Source organism: Anarrhichthys ocellatus, unplaced genomic scaffold (genome assembly GCF_004355925.1).
Source record: "Anarrhichthys ocellatus isolate YVR2014 unplaced genomic scaffold, GSC_Weel_1.0 scaffold1, whole genome shotgun sequence".
Classification (NCBI taxonomy): Eukaryota; Metazoa; Chordata; class Actinopteri; order Perciformes; family Anarhichadidae; genus Anarrhichthys; species Anarrhichthys ocellatus.
In genome coordinates this window covers 17,787,698-17,812,855 of record NW_022280031.1, presented here as the reverse complement: position 1 = coordinate 17,812,855, position 25,158 = coordinate 17,787,698, and the positions used below count along the sequence as shown (strand labels likewise).

At 40.3% G+C, this 25,158-nt stretch overlaps 1 protein-coding gene across 1 annotated transcript; it reads left to right on the top strand.

Moving 5' to 3' along the window:
- The first annotated feature begins 893 nt into the window (after nt 1-893).
- LOC116384950 (E3 ubiquitin-protein ligase TRIP12-like) lies at nt 894-23,293 on the top strand. Its single transcript, XM_031850047.1, is given in 22 exon segments — nt 894-990; nt 1,486-1,603; nt 1,751-1,892; nt 2,206-2,359; nt 2,585-2,725; nt 2,728-2,788; nt 2,960-3,078; nt 3,282-3,363; nt 5,871-6,012; nt 6,192-6,377; nt 6,472-6,592; nt 7,029-7,143; nt 7,246-7,399; nt 7,511-7,834; nt 10,232-10,330; nt 10,433-10,496; nt 11,069-11,240; nt 11,641-11,876; nt 12,080-12,309; nt 12,410-12,487; nt 12,599-12,760; nt 23,216-23,293. Coding segments are annotated over 22 exon segments (3,075 nt in total).
- The last annotated feature ends 1,865 nt before the right edge of the window (nt 23,294-25,158 follow it).

Here is a 25,158-nt window from a genome sequence, read left to right as displayed (position 1 = left end):
TCTCTTAGCCAAGTGTACCTCAGTTTTAACCTAGATGAGATGTCTTCTGACCTTTAAACCTTTAAAAGTACCAAGTCAGTGCTGAACGGACTCTCTTTCCTTCCACACATGTAGCCAGGTGAGACCTTCTCTCTGTTCCCTCCACCTACAATACTTCCCAGCCTGCGAAAGTGCTGCACGAACCTGCAATAAAGATTTTTAATAAAGTCTGTGTACCAGCCCAAACCCCACCACCCCACATCCAGTCCAATCAAACCCAAATGCAAGCAAACAAAAACAAAGTCAGCTTCCTCCCTCCGTCATGTCGGTTTCCACAGTCTCCAGAGAGGCAAACCTGCCACCCCAGTTCTACTTCTAGAAAAACAGAGGTGGCACTGGCATTTTTTTTGAGCCGAAGCATGAACTATTTGAATCAATGCTGACTGGGTAACTCTAATCAAAGTGTATGCAACACTAGTAAACTGCAGGACATTCTTAAAGACAACGATGAAGTCTGTTTACTTCTCTTTATGTCTAATATTTCATTTTAAAGTCAGTTTCTCCTCATGTTTCTGAATAAGTCTCTCTAAACCTTTTCTTCCACCCCCTTTTTTTTTAGTACCCAGTCTTGTCTTGGTTACCGGCTCGTTCTCGTTTCCTCGTTCCTGTGGGGGGGGGCACCGAGATTCTCGCGACTCCCACTGTTCCACTTCCCATTGGCTTACGCTCCACTTAGCTCCCCCCAAGACATTTCCAGTGCTTTTGTCTTTAACCTTGAGCCACTGCTGCACGAACACCTCAATCTCTCAGTCGCTCACACACACACACACACACACAAACAACCATGCAAACCCTGTGCAAGCCACGAAAAGCGATGACAAAGGACGTACAATAGAGGCGGACATTTAAGATCAATGAACCGGGTTCAGAGGGAGGAGGACGTGTGGACAATGGACATCATCACAGAGGGACAATCAGAGGACATCAACCCCAGAGTGTCATCTCTGACAAGCAAATCTTTAATATTTGAAAAAGAGATTCTATGACTGTCTCTGCAGGGGGACATTACTGCTGTCACAAAAACATTCATTTAAAATGACAACAAATCCTCTGGTAGAGACAATAAGAATTATTCAAACACCTTTGAAAGTGTCTTTGACCGCTCCCTCTGCAGTCAACTTGCTTCATCACTGGTATGTTTTACACAGACAAACGGAGCTGGCATTTGAATTAACTAAAAATGAACGTCAATTGTAGGTTAAAAAATAAATGGTTGAGCCTTATTAAGTGAAGGGTCTCCAAACAGTTGACATTTTGTTACAACAGCCCCCCTATTACTTGCAGCGTGTGTCTTCACATCAGTGGACTGTCAGCCAGTTTAATGTTAAATATTGAATAGTACTACAGTATGTAGTTTGTTATTGTAATGTTTAGACTTGACATACTTAATGAGATATATTATGCAGGTTATACAGACATATTTTTGATGTTTCCTTTTTCTCACAGACGTCATAGAAACTCTACGTTTCCTTTTGTGTGGTGCATCAAAGAGGTCCTGCAAGGAACATATTAACCTGGTACCCCGGAGCCCGGAGGAGCTTTTTGAACTCACCTCACTCATATGGTAACATCTATTAGCCTGACTTCTTTTCAGTATGTTAAGGGTTAAGATCATGCAGGGCAATACGGCAAAAATATAGCAATTTGCATGACGGTTAAACTGAATTAGATAAAATGTCGTAGCCTTCTCAAACCGCTCTTCTTCTTCCAGCGAGCTGATGCCCTGCCTGCCCAGAGAGGGCATCTTTGCACTGGATTTGATGCTGAAGACGACGGATGGAGCGATCTGGCAGTGGAGGGATGACCTTGGATTGTGGCAAAATTACAACTGCATTGTTAGCCGTAGCATTGAGGTATGAGTGCATCACCCACATTCTGTATTAATAATATGAAATCATAATAACTGGAGATATACATAGTGATATGTTGTATTTCAATCATCATCAGTATTTTTGGTCAGTCATTCTGGACCTCGTCACATTACAAGTTAATTATCTGACTGATGAATAATGGATTTAATCAATTAAAATGTTGCATCACACTACTTGACAACATCCAGTCTTATTTACAGTGCGTCATCCTCTCTCAATACATTTACACACACAGATATTTGGGGCTTCCCCGTGTGGAAAACTGATGTTGGGTGGTGATTACCTTGCTCTGCAGACAGCACACCAGAGCGGGGAGGATGAGATCAGCTTGTCAAACCGGGACTGTGTGAGCACTTTCAACCTGAAGTCTATGCAGCAGATTAATGTAGACACAGGAAAAGCACTTGGTATCCAGAGGAAACCCTATCCTCTTGCCAACCCCGATACAGGTAATACAGACCTTTTCAAATAGCATTTGTGTGAAGATGACAGTGCATAGCAGTATGTGATAAAATAAGAGGAATGCATTGTTAATTACAGTAATTAGTTGTGATTTTATGATCATGATGTTTTATAATCACCATACATTTACTGCGTGCAAGTCAGTGGAATTGTGTCACCAAATTCTGTGTGGTTGAGGAGATGAGCCTGACCTGTTCGCTGTCTTTCTCCAGAGGATGCACGAGCCCAGTCGATGGAGGAGGACCCTGAGCTGGCAAAGCGCTTTATCGAAACCCTGTTTGGGGTCTTGTATGAGGTGTACAGCTCGTTGGCCGGCCTTGCTGTCAGACACAAGTGCCTTAGAACAATGCTCAGATCATCTACTTTGCTGACGCAGAGCTGCTGAAGGATGTGCTGAGGAACCATGCCGTGTCCAGGTATCCGTTCACTGATGGATTACTGTTAACATTGACATTAAAACATGCTCAGAAGGTTGCCTTAAATGAAGTTAATAACCTTGTAGTATTTCTAAGGCACTAGGAAATTACTGGTGTAAGTCTTTGAGTTGAAAGTAACTTGACTTCAATCTATATTTTTTATTACTACAGTCACATTGTCTCCATGCTATCCAGCCAGGACCTGAAGATTGTAGTGGGTTCTCTTCAGATGGCTGAGATCCTGATGCAGAAGCTGCCGGATGTCTTCATTGTCTCTTGTAGAAGAGAAGGTAGCGTATAATCCAATGAAAAACTCAAATGCCTATCCTATACATTACATTAGTTACAGATACATGACAAACATGCTTTGAAGGTGCAGAAGACTCACCTCCGCTGCTACAACTCCATCCTAAGGCAAACACTGTGTTGCTGTGTATTGTGCTATTGTTTTGAAGGATTTATACAATTTCTGTCCCTCTGCTTTCTCTTCCAGGTCTGATGCACCAGGTGAACCTGTCCGATTCGGAGAGCTTTCGAGTCACTAGCTCGCCCAAGGACTCAATTTCTAATAACAGGTACGATGATGACAGTTTCCACTCCAGTGTTATTGTTGGAATGCTGTTAAGCATTCCAACAATTGTTATCCTGTTTCTCTTTATTGCTGGAATGCTGTTAAGCATTCCAACTATTGTTATCCTGTTTCTCTTTATTAAACTTCTTATATTTCTTCCGCCCGTATTTTGCTACTTATCTCCTTCCACATTTTTTAAGCTACAGAAACCGTTCAACTATCAAAATGTTCAGCTCTTTCAGCAGAGGGGTGCTATGACTTTTCATATTTCTAACCTTTAGACTTTTTGAATTATTAAGCTTTTTGCACATTTATTTTTGAATGGGTTTCTATGGAGAAAATGTTCAAATCCTCTTCAACTTTCAAATCCTTCTACTTCCTCATACTTTCAGCTACAGACACCATTTCAACTTTAAAATGTTGAGAAAACCCTGAGCTATTGCCACATGATTCAGCTTTTTGATATCTTTTAGACTTGTTGAACTGCAGCAATTTAACTTTTATGACTTTTTAAGTCCTTTTCTGACTTTATAATGGGTGTGTATTGCGGAGCTTAGAGTGCGTGATGTCACCGTTAGAGTGAAGAGCAGCTTGAGATTCTTGTGAAAAAAAGATTTGTCTTTTGCCACTGTGTCCACAATCTTCACTCTTCATGCATAATTTCTGGATTTAAAAGTAGCTAATCTTGTCCTTGTCGTAGACAAATGACTGTGGAATCCCACAGATTTACACATTTGACACAGAAGCCTGTAATTGAGAGGAAAACCAACTTTCTGCTCCATAGAGACCAATGTTAAATTTTGCTTCAAATACATCTTCCACAGAACACGGTACCCCATTTCTAGATCGCCAGTTCAGCCACATTTTTTACACTACAGACACAATTTTTACAGGATCTGTTCTTCAACTCATCCTTCCTCTCATTTATTAATATCGGAGCAATAGGAGCTACGGTTATGTGAGTTTTGAGGATTTGTTTGAGAGGTGTTTCCCTGTTTTATCTCCATGAAAAGGCTGAAAGGACACAGGTGTTTCTGATTAAGGTCATTAGTGATGTTGATAAACACAGACTCACAGACACACACGCACTCCTCTCTCTCTCTCTCTGTATGTCTCTCTCTCTCCCTCTCCCTCTCTCTCTCTCTCCGTGTGTCTCTCTCTCTCTGTGTGTCTCTCTCTCTGTAATTCAGGTCTTACAGCTTTTTACAGGCCCCCCCCCCCCCCCACCCCATTTTAAAATAAAAGCCCCACAACATGAATTCTAACTGAAATGCTTGTGATGAAGCCTGTCATTTAATAACCTGTTTATGTTTATCTAACATTATGATTCTGCATCGTCTTCCCTTCCCCCCCCACCCCATTTCAAAATAAAAGCCCCAAAGAGTTAATTCTAACTGAAATGCTTGTGATGAAGCCTGTCATTTAATAAACTGTTTATGTGTGTCAAACATTACGATTATGTCTCCTCTCCCCCTCTCTCCCCCACCCAGTCCCACCCTTTCAAAATAAAAGCCTCATGGATTAACTATACATTAAGCTCAAAATTAGGCTTTTTTGTTGAAATAATGAATGCTCTTACTAATACTGCGACAATTACTACTACTGCTGCTAATATTTCTAGTATTACTAATACTGCTGCTACTACTACTACTACTTACACTACAACTTTTGCTGTACCTACTATTACTACTACTGCTATTACTGCCACCATCAATATTATTACTACCACTACTGCTGTTACTACCACTACTACTATTACTATTACTTATACTAGAACTGCTATTCATGCTACTACCAGTACTAATATTACTACAGCTATTTGTACGACTGCTAGTACTACTACTACTATTACTGCTACTTCAAATACTGCCATTACTATTACTACTACTGTTGTTATATTAAATACTACGACCACTACTACAGCTATTACTACTACTACTACTACTTCTACTACTTCTTCTAAATACTAATACTTCTACTACAACTACAACTTCTACTACTATTACAAATATCACTATTGCTACTACTACTACTTATTCTAATGCTACTAATACTTCTACTACTAATAATACTTCTACTACAACGATAACTTCTAGTACTACCATTACAAATATCACTACTGCTGACATTGTTTAAGCCACAGAAACAATTCGAATATCAAAATGTTCAGCTCTTTCAGGAGAGGGGTGAAATGACTTCATATTTGTAATCTTTAAATTCTTTGAAATATTAAGCTATTTGCAATTTTCTTTTGAATGGGATCTCTATGGAGAAAATCTTCAAATACTGTTAAACTTCTTCAACTTTCAAAGCCTTCTTCTTCTCATACTTTCAGCTACATATGACTTCATATTTGTAATCTTTCAACATTTTGAATTATTAAGCTTTTTGCAATTTTAGTTTTATTCTAGTTCAAATTGTGCTCTTTTTCTTGCAGTGTTAAGTGCCAGTGATTATGAGGGTAATATGTGTTTACTGTATGTAATCGGTGAATTGTTTTTGGGTTTGTAGAGACAAAATAAAAGCCTGGATCAAAAAACAGGCGAGTACGTTTGTGGAGAGCTACTTCAACGCTGAAAATGTGGATGGCAGCAACCCTCCACTGAATGTACTCCAGAGACTTTGCACAGCCACTGAGCAGCTCAACCTGCAGGTAACACATCCACGCACAAGATAATAACATTCACTACAAACTTAAGGATATGTATGGTTGTTTTAGATGTTGTCCTTTAAGTTGAAATTGTTAAACCTGATAGAAATCCTAAGAGAGAGATGGATACTAATGACGCCAGCACTGACACATTTATCTGACGATTCGTCTTGTTTTCCCAGGTTGACGGTGGTTTGGAGTGCCTGGTGGAGATATCCAGTACTGTATCTGACTTGTCGTCTTTTGAGATCGAGCACAGCGGGCTGGTGAAACAGCTCCTGGTCTACCTCACCTCCAACACCGACAGGGACTTGCTGAGCCGCGACGTGCAGCTCAAGAGGTTCCTCCATGTGTTCTCTGGCTGTCCGGTGAGGAACTAGAATACATTTTAAAGAGTTTCATGGACTTTGGCAGTCTAGATATTCAGAATTTGATTTTGGTCCTCTCTCGTTTGGTTTGCAGGTTCAAGGAATGGAGCCTATAGGTCTTCTGGACCCGACAGAGAACGGCCCGTACCTGGCACTGGTGCACAACATGAACAGCTACCTGAGCCATGTTAAGCAGTTCCCCATCAAAGTGCCGAGTAAAGCGCCATGATTTGCCCAAAATGTATGGTTTGATATATGTTTAAAAAGTGTTTTTAAATGCATCTTTGACGATGTCTTCTGCCTCTAAATGTGTCTGTTTTGCATCTTCCAACTTTCTTAACCTTCACCGCCACTTTTAAAACAGAAGAGCAAGGATTTGTTTTCTGAATGTCATTAGCCAGTCCTTGAAGGGTCAGAGAAATATAAACAATGTATCGCATCATTTACGCTAGTGGTGCCTCGCCATGCAGATTTATTTCAATTTATTTTGATATACACTCTACAGTGCAGTGGGGAGTACACAGTAGGTGATTAACACATACAGTATACTCGCCAACAGTTGGAATTGCAAATGCTTATTGGCCTCAGTGCATTTCCTCCTTGACATGTTCATACCGAGAGTCACATGCTCGTCAAAGCGCTCAGAGACATAACGTCCCTTCTTACTTCCTAGCAAAGACGCTGTGGCTGGAAGGAGCGGTCAAGCACAGAGTGCTCGCACCAAAACCTCGCCTCGCAACGCCAAGATGCAGGATGAGCTGTGGCATGGTGGGACCCTAAATATCTCGTAGTGAAGGAAGCACGTTTTGATCACACAGCTTCTGATCGTTTGTCTGAATCTTTACTCCTGTTAATTCCTGTCTCTTCCTGATGGCTTGTGTCCCAGTGTCGTTAACCCCTTAGAAACATACCTCACGTTGGAGCGTCCAGAGACCATAACCTTTGATAATCCTTCTTTAGAGGTCAAACTGCTGCTGAGGGTCCTGCACTCCATCAGTAGATACTGGTTCTACTTGTACGACGCAAGTCTCTGTCCTGAAGAATCACACGAGGAAGGCAGTGACTTGTAGTCACTTTGTTGTGCGTTTGTGGAAGTAACATGAAGATATGTAATATTTCTGGTTGTTTTGCAGAATGCTGTCTGTAAGGAAATCATGCCTACCAGTGAGTTCATCAACCGTAAGCTGACCGCCAAAGCTAACCATCAGCTGCAAGACCCGCTGGTCGTCATGACGGGGAACATCCCGACTTGGCTCATTGAGCTCTCTCTCTCTCTCTCTCTCGCTCTCTCTCTCGTCCATTCTTCCTTCTTCCCCTTTCACACCCGACAGATGTTTTTATATGTAACTGCCTTGCATCGCTACAGAGCGAAGCAGTTCATAATGGAGTCAAACCCTGAGCTCCAAACATCAGATTTCCTGGACTCAAAGCACATCTCCACAGTGAGAAGGTACAATGTTTTGTGTTAAATTGAACATTATATACACATTTATAAGTGTGTGTATATAGTGATTTTATTCTGACCATACTTGTGTCTCTGCCCCAACAGAAGACCAAGAGGGAACAGGGTACATGTTCAACTCCAAAGGACTGTTTCCTGTTCCCTTCGGAAGGACAACCACACGAGGAGACAAAATGAAGTTCCGCTTCGTAGGAATGCTGATGGCCAAAGCCATCATGGACTTAAGATTGGTAAGCAGCTCTATTTTCTGTTCTTTAAATCCAGCAGTAAATGAATCTTATTTAGATCTGTTGCAGTCAGAGCTTTCAGGCATCATCAAGGTGTCTGCTGGCAGTCAAATACACTGTTGTTATTTCAAATATTGGTCCTAATATATCTTTCAACATTTAAAACATTGTATTTTCATGCACGTTTTCATTTGAACTGACTATCTAAACCACTCTCCTCTCGCTCCTTCTCCTAGCTGGACCTGAATCTGGCATTGCCCTTTTATAAGTGGATTGCCCGTTATCTGGCTCTTGTGTCTCAGGTTTCCGGAGCCTGAAACCCCGTCTGACCATCCTGAAGAAATTAATCGATTCGACACACGATCCTGGCGAGTTCTTTCCAACGGTCACGACCTGTTTTAATAACTTGTCGCTGCCTGAATATTCCAGCATACAAAAATTGAAGGAGAAACTTTTGAGGGGAACATTTACAAATAAAAAGCATTGGAAATAATAGTTTCTCCCCATTTGTCCTCTTTTATTCATTCGGATCCACTCTATTGTGTTGCTTTCATGATGTTAAAGGACAAATCTGAAGTTTTCAAAATAGGCCCGTTTTTCATATCAAACTGTATTTACTCTTTGGGCACATGGGACTACTGTTTATCTTTATATTTCATCATATTTTAGGAAGAAACAATATTCCCATCTTTTTGGGTGTCTATCAACTCATAACAAGTTGAATATCAAAGATATGCACACAATGGCAGTCGAAACAGTCTTTCACTTGGAAGACATTTAATAATAATAACTTTATTTTCATAATATCTTCACAAAGTTTACAATGTGCTTCGACAGACAAAGCAAAGCAAAAGCAGTACACACGGTGATATAACAGAAAGCCAAACAGTGAGCCAAACACAAACAAGACAAACTAAGGTCAAATTTAACAGAGGTAAAACAGTACAATAGATAATACAATAAAAAAAATCATATTATTCAAATAATAAGAAAAATAAAATGAAAGCCATAAAAAGAATGAAAAGCAAATCAAACGAGAATAAAATAATGAAATAAACCAAAATAAAAGCAATAAGAAGACAACATCACACGAAAGCCAGTTTGTAAAAATTGGTTTTAAGAAGTGATTTAAAGGAGATTACTGATTCTGCAAGCCTTATACACTCAGGCAGGTTGTTCCAAAGCCAGGTGGGCCCCACCTGAGGATCTAAGGCCTCCAGTCCAGCCAGCTCATTTGAGATCAACATTTCTGCTTTATATCTTGGGACCAGACCCATACGTGCATTAAAAGTGATCAGTAAAATCTTAAATGACAATAAAGCAAACTTTGAAACTTTGAACTTTGAAAATCAGGTTTACTAAGAAACCACATCCACATTTATCAGTTGAAAGCCAATATTGCAAATCCCGTTGAAATCTGGGATAAACGTGAACGTTTAATCAACGTCTTCAAATAGACGGCGAAAAAACTTTCATTTTTGAACCACTTTTTCAACGTCAGCGTATTTTAGCTGTGTTTTCAACGTCAGCGTATTTTAAATGTGTTTTCAACGTCAGCGTGTTTTCAACGTCAACGTATTTTAAACGTGTTTTCAACGCAGAAATGCTTACAGTACTTCTGGGTATAGGATGACAACTAGACAACCCACAGTCAGTGTAGTGTAAACATAGCACCTTTATGTTTATGATACTGGTTCTACTTGTACGATGTAAGTCTCTGTCCTGAAGAATCACACGAGGAAGGCAGTGACTTGTAGTCACTTTGTTGTGCGTTTGTGGAAGTAACATGAAGATATGTAATATTTCTGGTTGTAGTCCGTTCTTCCCCTTTCACACCCGACAGATGTTTTTCTATGTACGTAACTGCCTTCAATCGCTACAGAGCGAAGCAGTACATACTGGAATCAAACCCTGAGCTCAAACCATCAGCTTTCCTGGGCACCGGACTTACAGCAAGTCTCCACAGGGAGAAGGTACAATGTTGTGTGTTATATTGAACAGTTGTACTGGAAGCCATCTATTGTACTGTGTATCTAAATGGAATTAAAATTGCGTTGTGCCTTTTTATGATTGTTGGGATCTTTTTCTTATTGAAATGGTACCTATTTTTGTTTTTAAGGACAGCTCTTAAACTTAATGTCTTTCCTCTCTTGTCTTGTGTTCAGAGGACGATAAACCACGACAAGCTGCTCAAAGAGGTGGAGTCTGTGTTACAGGACCTGGGCAGCTCCATGGCAATGTTGGAGATTCAATATGAGAACGAGGTATCTGTTATGTTAAAACCGGATGATGACTTGCACTTTGGTGCAATAAAATGCTTTTATTTTTTTTATAGAAGAGATCGTAATCTTTTAATCTTCCTCCAGGTCGGCACAGGTCTTGGCCCCACTCTGGAGTTCTACGCTCTCATTGTCATTAAACAACAACACAGTATATCTAATTTATGTTATGTTCACAAAAAGGGGAACATTTACAAATAAAAAGCATTGGAAATAATAGTTTCTCCCCATTTGTCCTCTTTTATTCATTCGGATCCACTCTATTGTGTTGCTTTCATGATGTTAAAGGACAAATCTGAAGTTTTCAAAATAGGTCCGTTTTTCATATCAAACTGTATTTACTCTTTGGGCCAGTGGCGGCTGGCCAATAGAGGGCCATGGGGCCTGGCTCCACCTTGAGCCACACAAAAAATAAAAATAAATAAAATTATAATAATCCTAAATAAACCTAAGGTATGTGGACAAAGAACTTGTGCCACATGAGGTATTTGTGGGACTCTACGAGGTGCCAGGGACAACTGGGGAACAGACGTCAGGGTTTGTTTAGTCATTAGTTATCTGTGTGATATTTGACTTCCACTATTCTGATCCCATAGTAATACACTCAACTGTCTTTTTCACAGATCACACTGTTAAAAATTAAGCATAACTGTGATATTGTGAGTATGAGGAACTTTTATCTCTGTAAATGTAGTCRTCTTTTGTGTGTATCTTTTGTCAAAGATAACCTGGTCMACACAGATCTTAACAAGAAAGAGACCAGGAGGGAGGCGCTTCGCGGTTCGGAGATCGGTTTTATACGTCTCCCCCACGTTTTTAACCCCCAGAGTAGACTCGGTTTTAACTTGGGGCAGGCCCTGCCACCCACAGCTTCCAATGTGGTTTATGCTCTCAGGTGCAGGGCCTGCCACAAACTATACGTGGGGGAGACAAAGAATGAACTGCATCTTAGAATCAAGCAGCACTTTTATATGATCAATAGTGGGAATGGCACGAGCCTCCTATATGCACATTATAAACTCCATGGCTCACATGGTCTCCAAAGTGTGGGCCTGGAGAGCAGCAGGCAGTGGCAGGCAGCGGAGAGGAAATGGATCCACAGACTGGGAACTATAGACCCCGACAGGCTAAATGAAAAATATTAACACCCAGTCAGTTTTTATTGGAGTCTCGCCTGCCATCCCTCTGCCCTTTTTCCCACCCCCCCATTATACATCCAATTCAAATAAGAGGCTGTTATCATGGTTTGTGGGGAACATTAGTTAGGGTTTTCTCATCAAGGCTCTTTTTTTCAGACCCGGCCACCAGTCAAAGAGTGAAGGCGCCCGTGGGCTTAAGCGTAGCGAGGCTCCCGGTCAAATTACCACCGTTGCACTGACCCCTGCCAAGAAGCCCAAATCGCTCCCACCGCCCAGAGACAATGTGACGGACTCTTCCTCCTCTGCCTCCACCTCTTCCTCTTCCTCCACCACAGGCCCCAAGACTGAGACCTCCAATCATGGGCCATCAGGATTACAAGCTATACTAGAAAGTGAGTATTCCTGATCTTTAATGCTTTGGCTTTTGTATAGTTGCTCTCTAAACTTTGCTGTTTTTGTCTCTATAGCCCTACTGGAGGCCAAGGGTCTCCCCCCTCATCTTTTTGGGCCCCTGGGACCCCGGATGTACTCTTGAAATCGGTGTTCCTAACATTTGGTAAATAACCGATGAAACGTTCTGCCCCGCTGTCCACAGGCTCCAATGCTCAGCAGTTACTGCAGGGCCCGCAGGCCACAGGTGACGAGTCTCAGCAGCTCCAAGCTGCCGATGAGATGTGCCAGCTGCTGAAGAGTGGCAACGAGGAAACACTCTATGGATTCCCGGTCAATAGTGTGGTGCCCTCTTGTGCACTCACGTACATGATGGTCGCGCTCCCTCAATCCTCTGCTGTGGTAGTCGATGCTATTCCTGTCTTCCTGGAGCAGGTGAGACACTGTGCACTCCGTCTGTCCCTTATCGCTTGTTAATTCGCAACGGTGGCTTTTTTTGACATGCTAATGCCTTGTTTCACCTTCTTCTGTGCAGCTTCGGGTGATCCAGTTTATTGTCGTAGCAGAGCAGGCCCTGATTGCCCTAAAGATGCTTTCAGGGCAACACAGAAAAGTAATTTTGCAGGCTGTAAGTGATTTTTTTCACACTCTGAAAACATCCCATCTGAAAACATCCCAACAGCCACAATTATATACAGCCATCGTGTTATTTCTTCCCCTGCAGGGTGGGCTCGCTGACTGCCTCCTCTACCTGGAGAACTTCAGGATCAAGGCTCAGAGGGATGCTTTGCTCATCGTAGCCAACTGCTGCAAGAGCATCAAGCCAGATGAGTTCCACTTTGTTGCGGATTCTCTGCCGCTGTTGACTCTGAGACTCACACACCAGGTGCGTTTTTCAATTTCTCAATTTTCATCCATAGTTGGTGTTTTATGCGCAAAAGAAGTTAAAACTGCATCTAGTTGTACGACAAGCTGAAAAACGGAGAGAAACATGTGATTTTCTGATGTATAACTGTATACAAAGTGTTAAACCTAAAGTGTTTTTTAGAGAAGTCATACTACTGGTATAGTGTGTTGGTCAATCATTTGGGAAAAAAATGCGTTAACGCGCTATAAAATAATTGTCGGCGTTAATTAATGAATGCGTTAACGCGATAACGCGTTAACTTGCCCAGCACTAATATATATATATAAGGATAAAGGAGAAAAGTAGACATACAGATGGATATACGTATATGTGGTGGATGTACAGTGTATAGTATTTTCAAATCATTCCTTTTATTTTATTTATTTATATTAATTTATCATTATTATTTATTTATTTGTTATCTACCATGTGTAATTTTTTTTTTTTAGAAATTTGACGTTTATATATATATATATATATATACAGAATATATTATATGTAATATAAAATATATAATAGTAATATGAAAAATAAATTTTAAAATATATAAAAACAATTTAATAATAAATCAATGACTTTCATGCTATGTATAAAAGCCTAAAATTACACAGAATATCACAAACATCGCCGGCCAGGGTAAAGAACAAGTCTCCATATGCCTAAGGTATGTGGACAAAGAACTTGTGCCACATGAGGTATTTGTGGGACTCTACGAGGTGCCAGGGACAACTGGGGAACAGACGTCAGGGTTTGTTTAGTCATTAGTTATCTGTGTGATATTTGACTTCCACTATTCTGATCCCATAGTAATACACTCAACTGTCTTTTTCACAGATCACACTGTTAAAAATTAAGCATAACTGTGATATTGTGAGTATGAGGAACTTTTATCTCTGTAAATGTAGTCGTCTTTTGTGTGTATCTTTTGTCAAAGATAACCTGGTCAACACAGATCTTAACAAGAAAGAGACCAGGAGGGAGGCGCTTCGAGGTTCGGTTTTATGCGTCTCCCCCACGTTTTTACACACCAGGTGCGTTTTTCAATTTCTCAATTTTCATCCATAGTTGGTGTTTTCTGCACAAAAGAAGTTAAAACGGCATCTAGTTGTACGACAAGCTGAAAAACGGAGAGAAATATGTGATTTTCTAATGTATAACTGTATACAAAGTGTTAAACCTAAAGTGTTTTTTAGAGAAGTCGTACTACTAGTGTGTTGGTCAATCATTAGGAAAGAAATGCGTTAACGCGCTATAAAATAATTGTCGGAGTTAATTAATGAATGCGTTAACGCGATAATAACGCCTTGAAAACACATTTAAAATACACGTCTATGGTCTCTGGTGAAGAGATGTTCAAAACTGGTCTAACAGTGAATATGTTTTTTAATATGTCCAGCTTGAAAATATGGCAGATCTCCTGAAACCGGCTCCTGTGGCTTTGAAAACGACTTTTAAAGAAGGAAAAAGAGATTATGGTTTTATATAAAGAACATTGTTTTGTTTATATTGTGCTTAATAAATACAAATGAACTGTTGCCTGTGTCACTTGGTCTTTTGTCCTGTAAGTGGAAACTGATGATGTGTTACTATGATTAAGTATTTAGTTGCTACATATTGATCTGAGAGCATTTTGACGTTAAAAACACGTTGAAAAGTGAAAGTTTTTTAGCTGACTATTTGAAGACGTTGATTCAACGTTCACGTTTAGACCAGATTTCAACGTGATTTCCAATACTGGCTTTCAACTGATGAATGTAAATGTGATTTATTAGTAAGCCTCTAAAATGATGATATATTATTATTAAAACAATGTAGAGGACGGAAAATTGTAGTATTGCAAATCACATTGAAATCTGGTCTAAGCGTGAATGTTTAATCAACCCCAGTGAGCACTAACCCGGATTTCAACGTTGACTTCTGGTTGAAAACGCGTTGAAATGGGGTCTGACCGTCTTAGACCTATTTTGACCGTCTTTTCAACTGGCTAAATTATGGTTACAATATCAACGTGTCACAAAACACCAATTTGTTTTAAAATATTGATGGTTTGTTCAGTTGTAGGTTGAAAGAGACGCGATTTTGGTTACTTTAAATGTATTTCTGCAAAATCATATTACGCTGGCCGGTGATAAGTGGTCTACACGAAGTCGTGATTTCAACGCATTTAATGTTTCATATAAAACTTCGTAAATATGGAACTATAGACTGTGTGCTGTCAACAAGAAGCTCCCAGGACATCGTAATGAGAGCAGAGCACATTCTGTCTGTATATTCACGTAAAATACGACTCTGTGTTTACTGCTGGAACACGCATGCGCACGGACTCTGTGCATTTTTCTAAGTTAGATGATGGATGGAAAGATGGCAGGTTTGAGCTAGCTAGCTCTTACTGAGTTGATGAGCGAAGTGAACGAGCTGACGGAATAAACGAGGCTTCACGCTAACGACATACTCTGTAAGTGCTTGAACTACTTTATTCAAGTATTGCAAACCAAAATATCATTACCATACCACTAGTGGTGTAACGGATCACGGATCGATCCGTGATCCGTTCGGATCACCCCTCACGGTTCGGATCACTCGTGAACCGTGGATCAATCGAGTATTTTTTTTCTTTTTGTTTTACAGTGTAATTATCGTAGTGTGTAATAAAGTTTTACTGCTGCTGTTCCTTTTCAAGTAACAAGTCCCCGAATATTAATGCAGAGTGTCAGTGAACAGATATAAAGCAGTAGTGTGTTCACGTGAACGGAGCAGCTTAAAAGCATTTAACGGCGAAAGTCATGGCGAGCGGAGGAACTTGCATTTTGTCTTCCCTGTAATTTATAATGACGGATAAGGGTGGTGGACAAAACCGTTACGGTATGTAGGCGTTATTTAAAGAGAAAGACATACGATAACGGCAATACATCGGCATGTCCACACATATGAAGAGCCACCATCCCGTCTGTTAGCGACGGGGGACACTCCGGTGTGGAAAACGAAGGATTTCAAAATCTGGTTAAAATGCTTGAGCCACGATACCAAATCCACTCACGCACCCACTTCAGTGTGAAGCTGTTCCAGGCCTCTATGAGAAGGAAAAGACTGTGACCGCTTTCATCACGGTGGAGTGGAGATTCATAGTCTGGTGCTGCAGACACGCCCCCTCTGTGAGAGTCACACAGACACAGACCTGGGGCAGGTGCTGACAGAAGTATCAGAGTGGAAGCTAGACCGGCCCAATAGTAATATCACTACAGAAAGGTCTACCCTCTCCCCAGGCAATGTAGATATTCTCATCTTTTTGAAAATAATGGTAAACATTATTGTGTATTTGAATGACATAACCTGACAGGAAGTAAACATAGACCTAAGTTGTTGCCTAGCAGTTCAGTTCAGTTGAAACAGTAGAAGCTAGCTCACTGGCTGTTTCTTTCTTTCAGTATTGATCAAAGGACGAGGATATCAACATACCTCATGTTGCACTTAAACTTAACAGAATTGAATGTTCTTGAATGTTATATTTTTATTTCATTTTGTTTCAAATTGGACATCTTCAATATTTTTTGTTTTTATGTAAGGCTATAGACCATAGTTCTTTTCTTTAAGTGTTGTTGAAGATCTTTAATAAATGGAAAGCAAAGTTATATTTGTCTCCTCCCCTTTTCTTTGTTGATCCGAACCGTGACTCAAGAACCGTGATCCGAACCGAACCGTGAGGTTTGTGATCCGTTGCACCCCTACATACCACTAATATGTTATGCTCACCATGCGGGCAAGGCTGCTAGCTTGTAGTGTTAGCATGTAGCGTTAGCATTTTACGAACAGTAGCTAAACATAGACATGTGTGTTAGTTAATGTTGGAGACACTTTCTTTGTGGACTGTCCCTGTAGCCCAACGTTATAAAATAGAGTATTTAGGACATTTCACATGTAAAATACACGACGGACAGCGAGTGGGGCTGTACACAGTTTAAATGTGGAGGACGTGAGTAAAACAAAATAATGTCTAATAAGAACACGGTCAAAACATTGTTGTTTGGCTTATGGCAATATAGACAATATAAACAATATACTGTGTAATATCCAGGTCAGCATCGTTCCGTTGAAAACATGTTTAAAAGATGTCTATGGTCTCCGGTGAAAAGGATTTCAACGTTGATTTCTGGTTGACAACGCGTTGAAATGGGGTCTGAACGTCTTAGACCTATTTTCACCGTCTTGTCAACCGGCTAAATTACGGTTACAATATCAACGTGTCACAAAACACCAATTTGTTTTAAAATATTGATGGTTTGTTCAGTTGTAGGTTGAAAGAGACGCGATTTTGGTTACTTTAAACGTATTTCTCCAAAGAGGTTCAAAACTGGTCTAAAAGTGAATATGTTTTTTAATACTTGTTTTATTTACAGATCTCCACGTAAAAAATATGGCAGATCTCCTGAAACCGGCTCCTGTGTGGCTTTGAAAACGACATTTAAAGAAGGAAAAGGAGATTATGGTTTTATATAAAGTACATTGTTTATATTTATATTGTGCTTAATAAAGATAAATGTGGATGTGGTTTCTTAGTAAGCCTCTAAAATGATGATATATTATTATTAGCACAATGTAGAGGACGGAAAATTGTAGTATTGCAAATCATGTTGAAATCTGGTCTAAGCATGAACGTTTAATCAACCCCAGTGAGCACTAACCCGGATTTCAACGTTGATATCTGGTTGAAAACGCATTGAAATGGGGTCTGAACGTCTTAGACCTATTTTCACCATCTTTTCAACCGGCTAAATTATGGTTACAATATCAACGTGTCACAAAACACCAATTTGTTTTAAAATATTGATGGTTTGTTCAGTTGTAGGTTGAAAGAGACGCGATTTTGGTTACTTTAAACGTATTTCTCCAAAATCATATTACGCTGGCCGGTGATAAGTGGTCTACACGAAGACGTGTTTCATACAAAACTTAGTAAATATGGAACTATAGACTGTGTGCTGTCAACAAGAAGCTCCCAGGACATCGTAATGAGAGCAGAGCACATTATGTCTGTATGTTCACGTAAAATACAACTCTGACGGCTGGAAAGACTTGAGCGATTTGAGCTAGCTAGCTAGCGCTTACTGAGTTGATGAGCGAAGTGAACGAGCTGACGGAATAAACGAGGCTTCACGCTAACGACATACTCTGTAAGTACTTGAACTACTTTATTCCAATATTGTAAACCGAAATACCATTACCATACCATTAATATCATGTTATGCTCACCATGCGGGCGAGGCTGCTAGCAATTGTAGCGTTAGCATGTTAGCTTGTAGTGTTAGCATGTTACGTACAGTAAACAGTAAACAGACATAAATCAATAGACATGTGTGTTAGTTAATGTTGGAGACACTTTCTTTGTGGACTGTCCCTGTAGCCCAATGTTATAAAATAGAGTAGTTAGGACATTTCACATGTAAAATACACTACGGAGAGCGAGTGGGGCTGTTCACAGTTTAAACGTGGAGGAAAAACGTAAAACAAAGTAATGTACTAGCTAATAAGAACACGGTAAAAACATTGTTGTTTGGCTTATAGCAATATACAAACAATATAAAGTAAATACTGTGTAATATCCAGGTCAGCATCGTTCCGTTGAAAACACGTTTAAAATACGTCTATGGTCTCCGGTGAAGAGACCTTCAAAACTGGTCTAAAGTTCAATTTAATTCAATTCAATTTATTTTTGTATAGCCCAAAATCACAAATTACAAATTTGCCTCAGAGGGCTTTACAATATGCACACATTTGACATCCTCTTGTCCCGGAACCCTCACATCAGAAGAGGAAAAACTCCCCCAAAAAACCCCTTTAACAGGGAGAAAAGAGGAAGAAACCTTAGGGAGAGCAACAGAGGAGGGATCCCTCTCCCAGGATGGACAGAAGTGCAATAGATGTCACGTGTAGAACAGGATAACTGAATTACAACACATTCAATGTAATTACAGCACATTCAATGTATGACAGAACCACGGCAGGAGGCAAGACCAGGTCCAGGTATAACCCGGATACACAGGAACCTGTGAGGCGAGAAAGCACAAACACTGGTGAAGAAGCAGGTCAATAATGTGCATTTAATGGTATCGGTAATATGAAATAGTCATAATAAAAATGATATTAGCAGTTGGAATCAGCAGGGCCATGGTAGGAGGAAGGACCAGGGTCCAGATGAAACCATGCTCCATGGAAACCTGTGAGGAGAGAAAGCACTAGGACTCCGGGGAAGAGACAAAGTCAGTAATGTGCACTAATGGTATCGGTAATAGGGTTATTAATGTCAATAATGAAGATCGTAGTAGGTGTCAGCAGGGCCATGGCTGGTGGAAGGACCAGTGTCCAGATAAAACTGTGGTCATGGGAACCTGTGAGGCGAGAAAGCACAAATACTCCGGGGAAGAAGTAAAGTTAGTAATGAGCATTAATGGGACATCAATGCATACAGACAAGAGATGAAGAAGAGGAGAGAGGAGCTCAGTGTATCCTAGGAAGACCCCCTGTAGTTTTTGCCTATACCAGTTTGTCTAAGGGCCGGTCCAAGGCAAACCAGAGCCAGCCCTAACTATAAGCACTATCAAAAAGGAAAGTCTTAAGCCTACTCTTAAATGTGGTGAGTGTGTCTGCCCCCCGGACTGAAACGGGAAGCTGGTTCCACAACAGTGGTGCTTGATAACTGAAGGCTCTGGCTCCCATCCTACTTTTTAAGACTCTAGGAACCACAAGTAACCCTGAATTAATGGAGCGCAGCTCTCTATTAGGGCAGTATGGTACTATAAGCTCTTTAAGATATGATGGTGCCTGACCAATTCGGGCTTTGTAGGTAAGTAAAAGGATTTTAAATTCTATTCTAGATTTTACGGGGAGCCAGTGCAGAGAAGCTAATACAGGAGTAATATGATCTCTTTTCTTAGTTCTTCTTAGTACACGAGCTGCAGCATTCTGAATCAGCTGGAGCGATTTAAGAGACTTATTAGAGCAGCCTGAAAATAAGGAATTGCAGTAATCTAGTCTAGAGGTAACAAATGCATGAACTAATTTCTCTGCATCGCTTTGAGACAGGATGTGCCTGATTTTTGAAATATTACGTAGGTGAAAAAAGGCAGTCCTAGAAATTAGTTAAAAGACAAATCCTGATCAAAGGTAACTCCAAGATTCTTTACGGTGCTGCTGGATGCCAGCGCAATGCCATCTAGTGAAACTATATCATTAGATAACTGATTTCGGAGGTGTTCTGGGCCTAGTAGAATAACTTCAGTTTTGTCTGAGTTTAACATCAGAAAATTGCAGGTCATCCAGGTTTTTATGTCCTTAAGACATGCTTGCAGTTCAGCAAGCCGATTAGTTTCATCTGGTTTGATAGATATATATAATTGAGTATCATCTGCATAACAATGAAGGTTTAGAGAGTGTTTTCTGATAATATTGCCTAAAGGAAGCATATATAAGGTGAACAGGATTGGTCCAAGCACAGAACCATGTGGAACTCCATAACTGATGTTGGTCTTCATCGAGTCTTCATTGTTTACATATACAAACTGAGATCGATACAATAAATAGGCTCCAAACCAGTTCAGTGCGGTTCCTTTGATGCCAATATAATGTTCTAGTCTCTGCAACAGGATGTAATGGTCTATAGCAGTGGTCCCCAACCACCGGGCCGCGGACCGGTACCGGGCCATGGATCATTTGGTACCGGGCCGCACAGAAAGAATAAATATTATATTATTTCCGTTTTATTGATTATCAGAGTCTGAAAGAAGTTTCATTTTGAAAAATGACCGGATTCTCTCGCAATTTCATCCGCCTGTGCTTCCTGACACATGTCAAGAAGCTCGTCTCGGTCACGTGATTCGTTACCTCAAAAATTAAGTCCGCAAACTAGCGAAAATGAGTAAATAACTTTTGGAGAGCTTCTTTGCAAAGGGGAAAGGCCCACTAAGGAGACAGAAGAAGAGCCTACAACTTCCAAGAAAATTAAAGCTTTTTTTAATAACCTCTGTGTTTGTGTGTCAAACATTATGAATATGTCTCCTCTCCCCCACCCAGTCCCACCCTTTCAAAATAAAAGCCCCATAGAGTAACTGTATCTAAACATGAAGCACAGAATGAGGTTTGTACAGAAATTATGGGAGCTGACGCTCCCATAATTTCCAAAGGCTTCTCAAACAAAGATGTACATGTCCAGTACAGAAATGACGGGAGCCATTTGTGGACTGTCCATCACGAATACAAGATTCAATCCAAGATTATGAATCTAAAATGCAGAAAAGAGAGAAGCGATATATCAATTGAACCTCAACGATACTACTGGTAACATCGGCGTGTGTAGCTATATATTGCGACTTCTTCGGGCAGTAGAAGCCACACTGTCAAAATTTCTTTAGGAATTTTCTAGTTATTATTGCATTCCACATAAAAATATTTCCGACATCTTCCCAATGATAAAGGCCATTTTTAAGATAAACAGTTACTTACTGTATTACAAAGTTTTATTCAACCGAGACCGTACCTGTTTTTGCTTGCATTTGTTGGTTGAGTTTTTGTGGGAGTAGTCCAGGCCAATCTCACCAAATGCCACAGCTTTTGGATACCGCATGGCCATCAGTATGTCGCTCTCCTGGACAGTTAAATAGTCTTTGGCAAAGTGGGGGTGGCACCCAAATGCTCCCCACACCATGTCTTCAGCCAGCAAACCTTCCCACAGGGCCTCCTTCACCATGACCCTTGGGTTGCAGAAGTTGGCAATGCAGCCTCTAAACTATGAATCTATGGGGTATTGTCAAGAGGAAGTTGAGAGACATCAGAACCAACAATGCAGACGAGCTGAAGGCCCCTATCAAAGCAACCTGGGCTTCCATAACATCTCAGCAGTGCCACAGGCTCATCGCCTCCGTGCCACGCCGCATTGATGCAGTAATTCATATAAAAGGTGCCCCGACCAAATGTTGAGTGCATACTGTATACCAGGGGTCACCAACCTTTTTTAGACTGAGAGCTACTTCAAGGGTACCGAGTAGGACGAAGGGCTACTTATTTGATACAAACTTCCTGAATAACAAAATTGCACAGATCACCTTAATAATAATAATATATGTGAAGAGACTGTTTGATCACATGTCAGTTAATTATTCCTCACAATAATTATTAACAATAATTTCCACAACAATGATGGTATAGCTACACATACATATTTAAACATGCAACTTTTATTTCTGTTAATCTGTTTCAACATTTGAAAGTCAGAGGTATCACATCTCTGATATTTTTGTATCATCACATGATTAAAGCCGGTTACTTTTGCACATAGTGCCTGCTGGTGAATGATCCAGTGGTAATGTAGACATTTTGGGAAGTCTGGGTCACTTTTGCATTGCGCAATGAAGCCTGCATGCCGGTCCGTCATCGCGGGAGCCCCGTCTGTTGTCACCGACACCAGCTTTTCCAATGGTACCTTTTTCTCCACGAAGAAACTAGTAACCGGTCTCGTCTATAGCCTGGCGGGGGATGCGTCTTCGGGCGCCCGCGTTCAAACCTCTAGTCTGGGCCTTTTCGGTTGGATTGCGTTGCCTCGCCTCTACCCCCACCACCCCTGAGTTGTTGCCCCGCGGCCTGTACTGAGGATTTACGGACCTGACGACGGGGTGCGCTCGCGGCTCGCGTCTGGCACCAACGGGATGCGCCTGCCATTCAGAACCTGAAAACCTAGTGCGGTGCGGCAGCCTCGTCCTGGCTGTCCGCCCAGCACCTGTCAAAAGTGATTTTGGTCACACTACACTATAACAGTAAAGTTATTGAATATTATTTTCAATAAAAATTAACTAAAATTAATCAAAATCATATTTTTTCAAAATAACAGTTGTAGTACAACAAAGAGGAGCCCATTGATATATTAAGTGATTTTGGTCATGCTACACTTATTAACAGTAAAGTTATTGAAAATTATTTTCAATAAAAATTAACTAAAATTAATCAAAATCATATTTTTTCAAAATAACAGTTGTAGTACAACAAGAAGGAACCCATTGATGTATGAAGTGATTGTGGTTACATTACATTGCATGACAGTGAAGCTATTGAATATTGTTGTAGTAATTGAAAATTATTTTCAATAAAAATTAACTAAAATTAATCAAAATCATATTTTATCAAAATAAGAGTTGTAGTACAACAAAGACGATCCCATTGATGTGTGAAGTGATTTTGGTCACACCACTTATTAACAGTAAAGTTATTGAAAATTATTTTCAATACAAATGAACTAAAATTAATCAAAATCATATTTTTTCAAAATAACAGTTGTAGTACAACAAGGAGGAGCCCATTGATGTGTTAAGTGTTTTTGGTTACATTACATTGCATGACAGTGAAGCTATTGAATATTGTTGTAGTAGGTATTTTCCGCATTGCACTTTGTAGAAGGTCCCTGCACACTCGTCTCGCAGCCGGCCGCTCATTGAGACTAATGCTGTTTGTCCAGCTCGGAGGACCCCGTAAGACGGCCCGTTTTAATTAAATTAAGGTTGTAGCTTGTTGTCTACCTCACTACGGTTACAGGGAGGTATCATTTGTATTTTAGCAACGTTTCGTTAACGATTTATTGTACCGGGAAGTCCGAATCTTTCAATATCTTTCTAACTTTACCTAACCATAGGCTATCGTGACATGCGGCAAAATTAACACTTTTTAGCGCTCAAATTAAATTAAATACAATTAATTAAAGGATTTAATCTAAATCTGTGTTGTTACTGTACACCGCTCAAATATTCTGTTTCAGGGGAATATGTCACAGTACAGAAGCTTAAGACTTCTAATTCACTTGGACTTCAATATTACTATCAGCAGCTAGCGGCGGCCTATGAAGCTAATGCTAACAGAAATGTCCTCACATATACAATGTAAGCATATCCACAGAGTAATATCACAGCAATGAACACTGCAACAAGAACAATGCTAATCTGTGAGCCTGCAAGCTAGCTAGCTAGCTAAATACATGAGTCACTTACCTCAGACAAGAAGGCAAAGAGGGAAAAAGCAGCTATAATACAGTATTTATAGGAAAGCCATAATAATATGGGCCAATCACATCCTGGGAAAAAAATTCATCCTATCAGTCAACTTCAATTTGAAGAAAAAAAAACTGCTTTGTACAGAGACGCTGTGTGACGCAGCAGCACACTTCATAAAAGGCTGCTACAGAGTAAAATCTTACTAAACAATATGTCAGCCATTTTGTCCTGTTTAACCAAAGCTAGTAAATCGTAATTTATATAGTACAAAAGAAAACAGGAAAACATATTATGTTCCCAGCAAGCATTTAATTTAGGTCTCAAGAAAACTTGAATGCAAAAGCAGATATCTATTGAAATTCAACACTTGGTCAGTTGTGATAGCTAAGGAAACTACAACATTGTGTACCTTCATTTATTAACATCGCATAACACGAAGAAGAACCAAACATTATTTTTAGTCGTCACAGTGAGTTTCTAGATTCGTTTTTGGCACAATCTGAATAAAAGCCATTGCTCTAGACTCCCAGTCTAAGCCTTCTCTTAGCCCACCTTTATCCTTGCGGACTCTGGCGTCTTCTTAGGTCAAGGGAACCCAGCGCTTACTGCCTAACCCCAAGATATTCAACCTCCAAGGCAGACACCAAACGCTCACCCCTAGTATTCCAGTCTTAGGTCCAAGGAATCCAATGCTTACAACGTCTACCCCTCTCCAAGGTCTACAACATGCAACATACAACGCTAACACTCATCCTTGCACCAGTCCTCCTTCTCTAGATAACATTTATCCTTACGGACTCTAACATCTCTTAGGTCAAAGGGCTTCAGTCCTTCACGTCTACACTGTCAAACACTCATGTCGACATGCAACGCCAAACACTGACCCCTTCTATTCCAGTAACCCAATCGTGATGCCCAGGAAAATGCTAGGATACAAGGTTAACCAACATCCACAATAAACCCACAAAACAAAATTAAAAAACCCAATGTGAACAATAACAGACATATTTGCTTTTCAGTCTCACGATATGGTTTCCCTGGATCAATTTCACTCATACGATTAAATAAATTTAAAAAATGTCAGCGACTCACCAAATGAGAATTTGTAGTTATTCGGATGTGGAATCAATGTAGAAACACTTTTTCTGTGATTCGGGGGGAAACCAGTCAAAGCATCTTCTTACTGTGAAACTATTTATGAATATTCCATTTCTCCTTCAGTTCAAACTACCACCACTTATTGTTTTTAATACCAGATTTGTCAACAGGTTGTTTAAATCAGTGGTTCTCAACTGGTCTGTCTGCGGGACCCACCATCACCCCTTAATGACAAGCCGCGACCCACGACCCAAA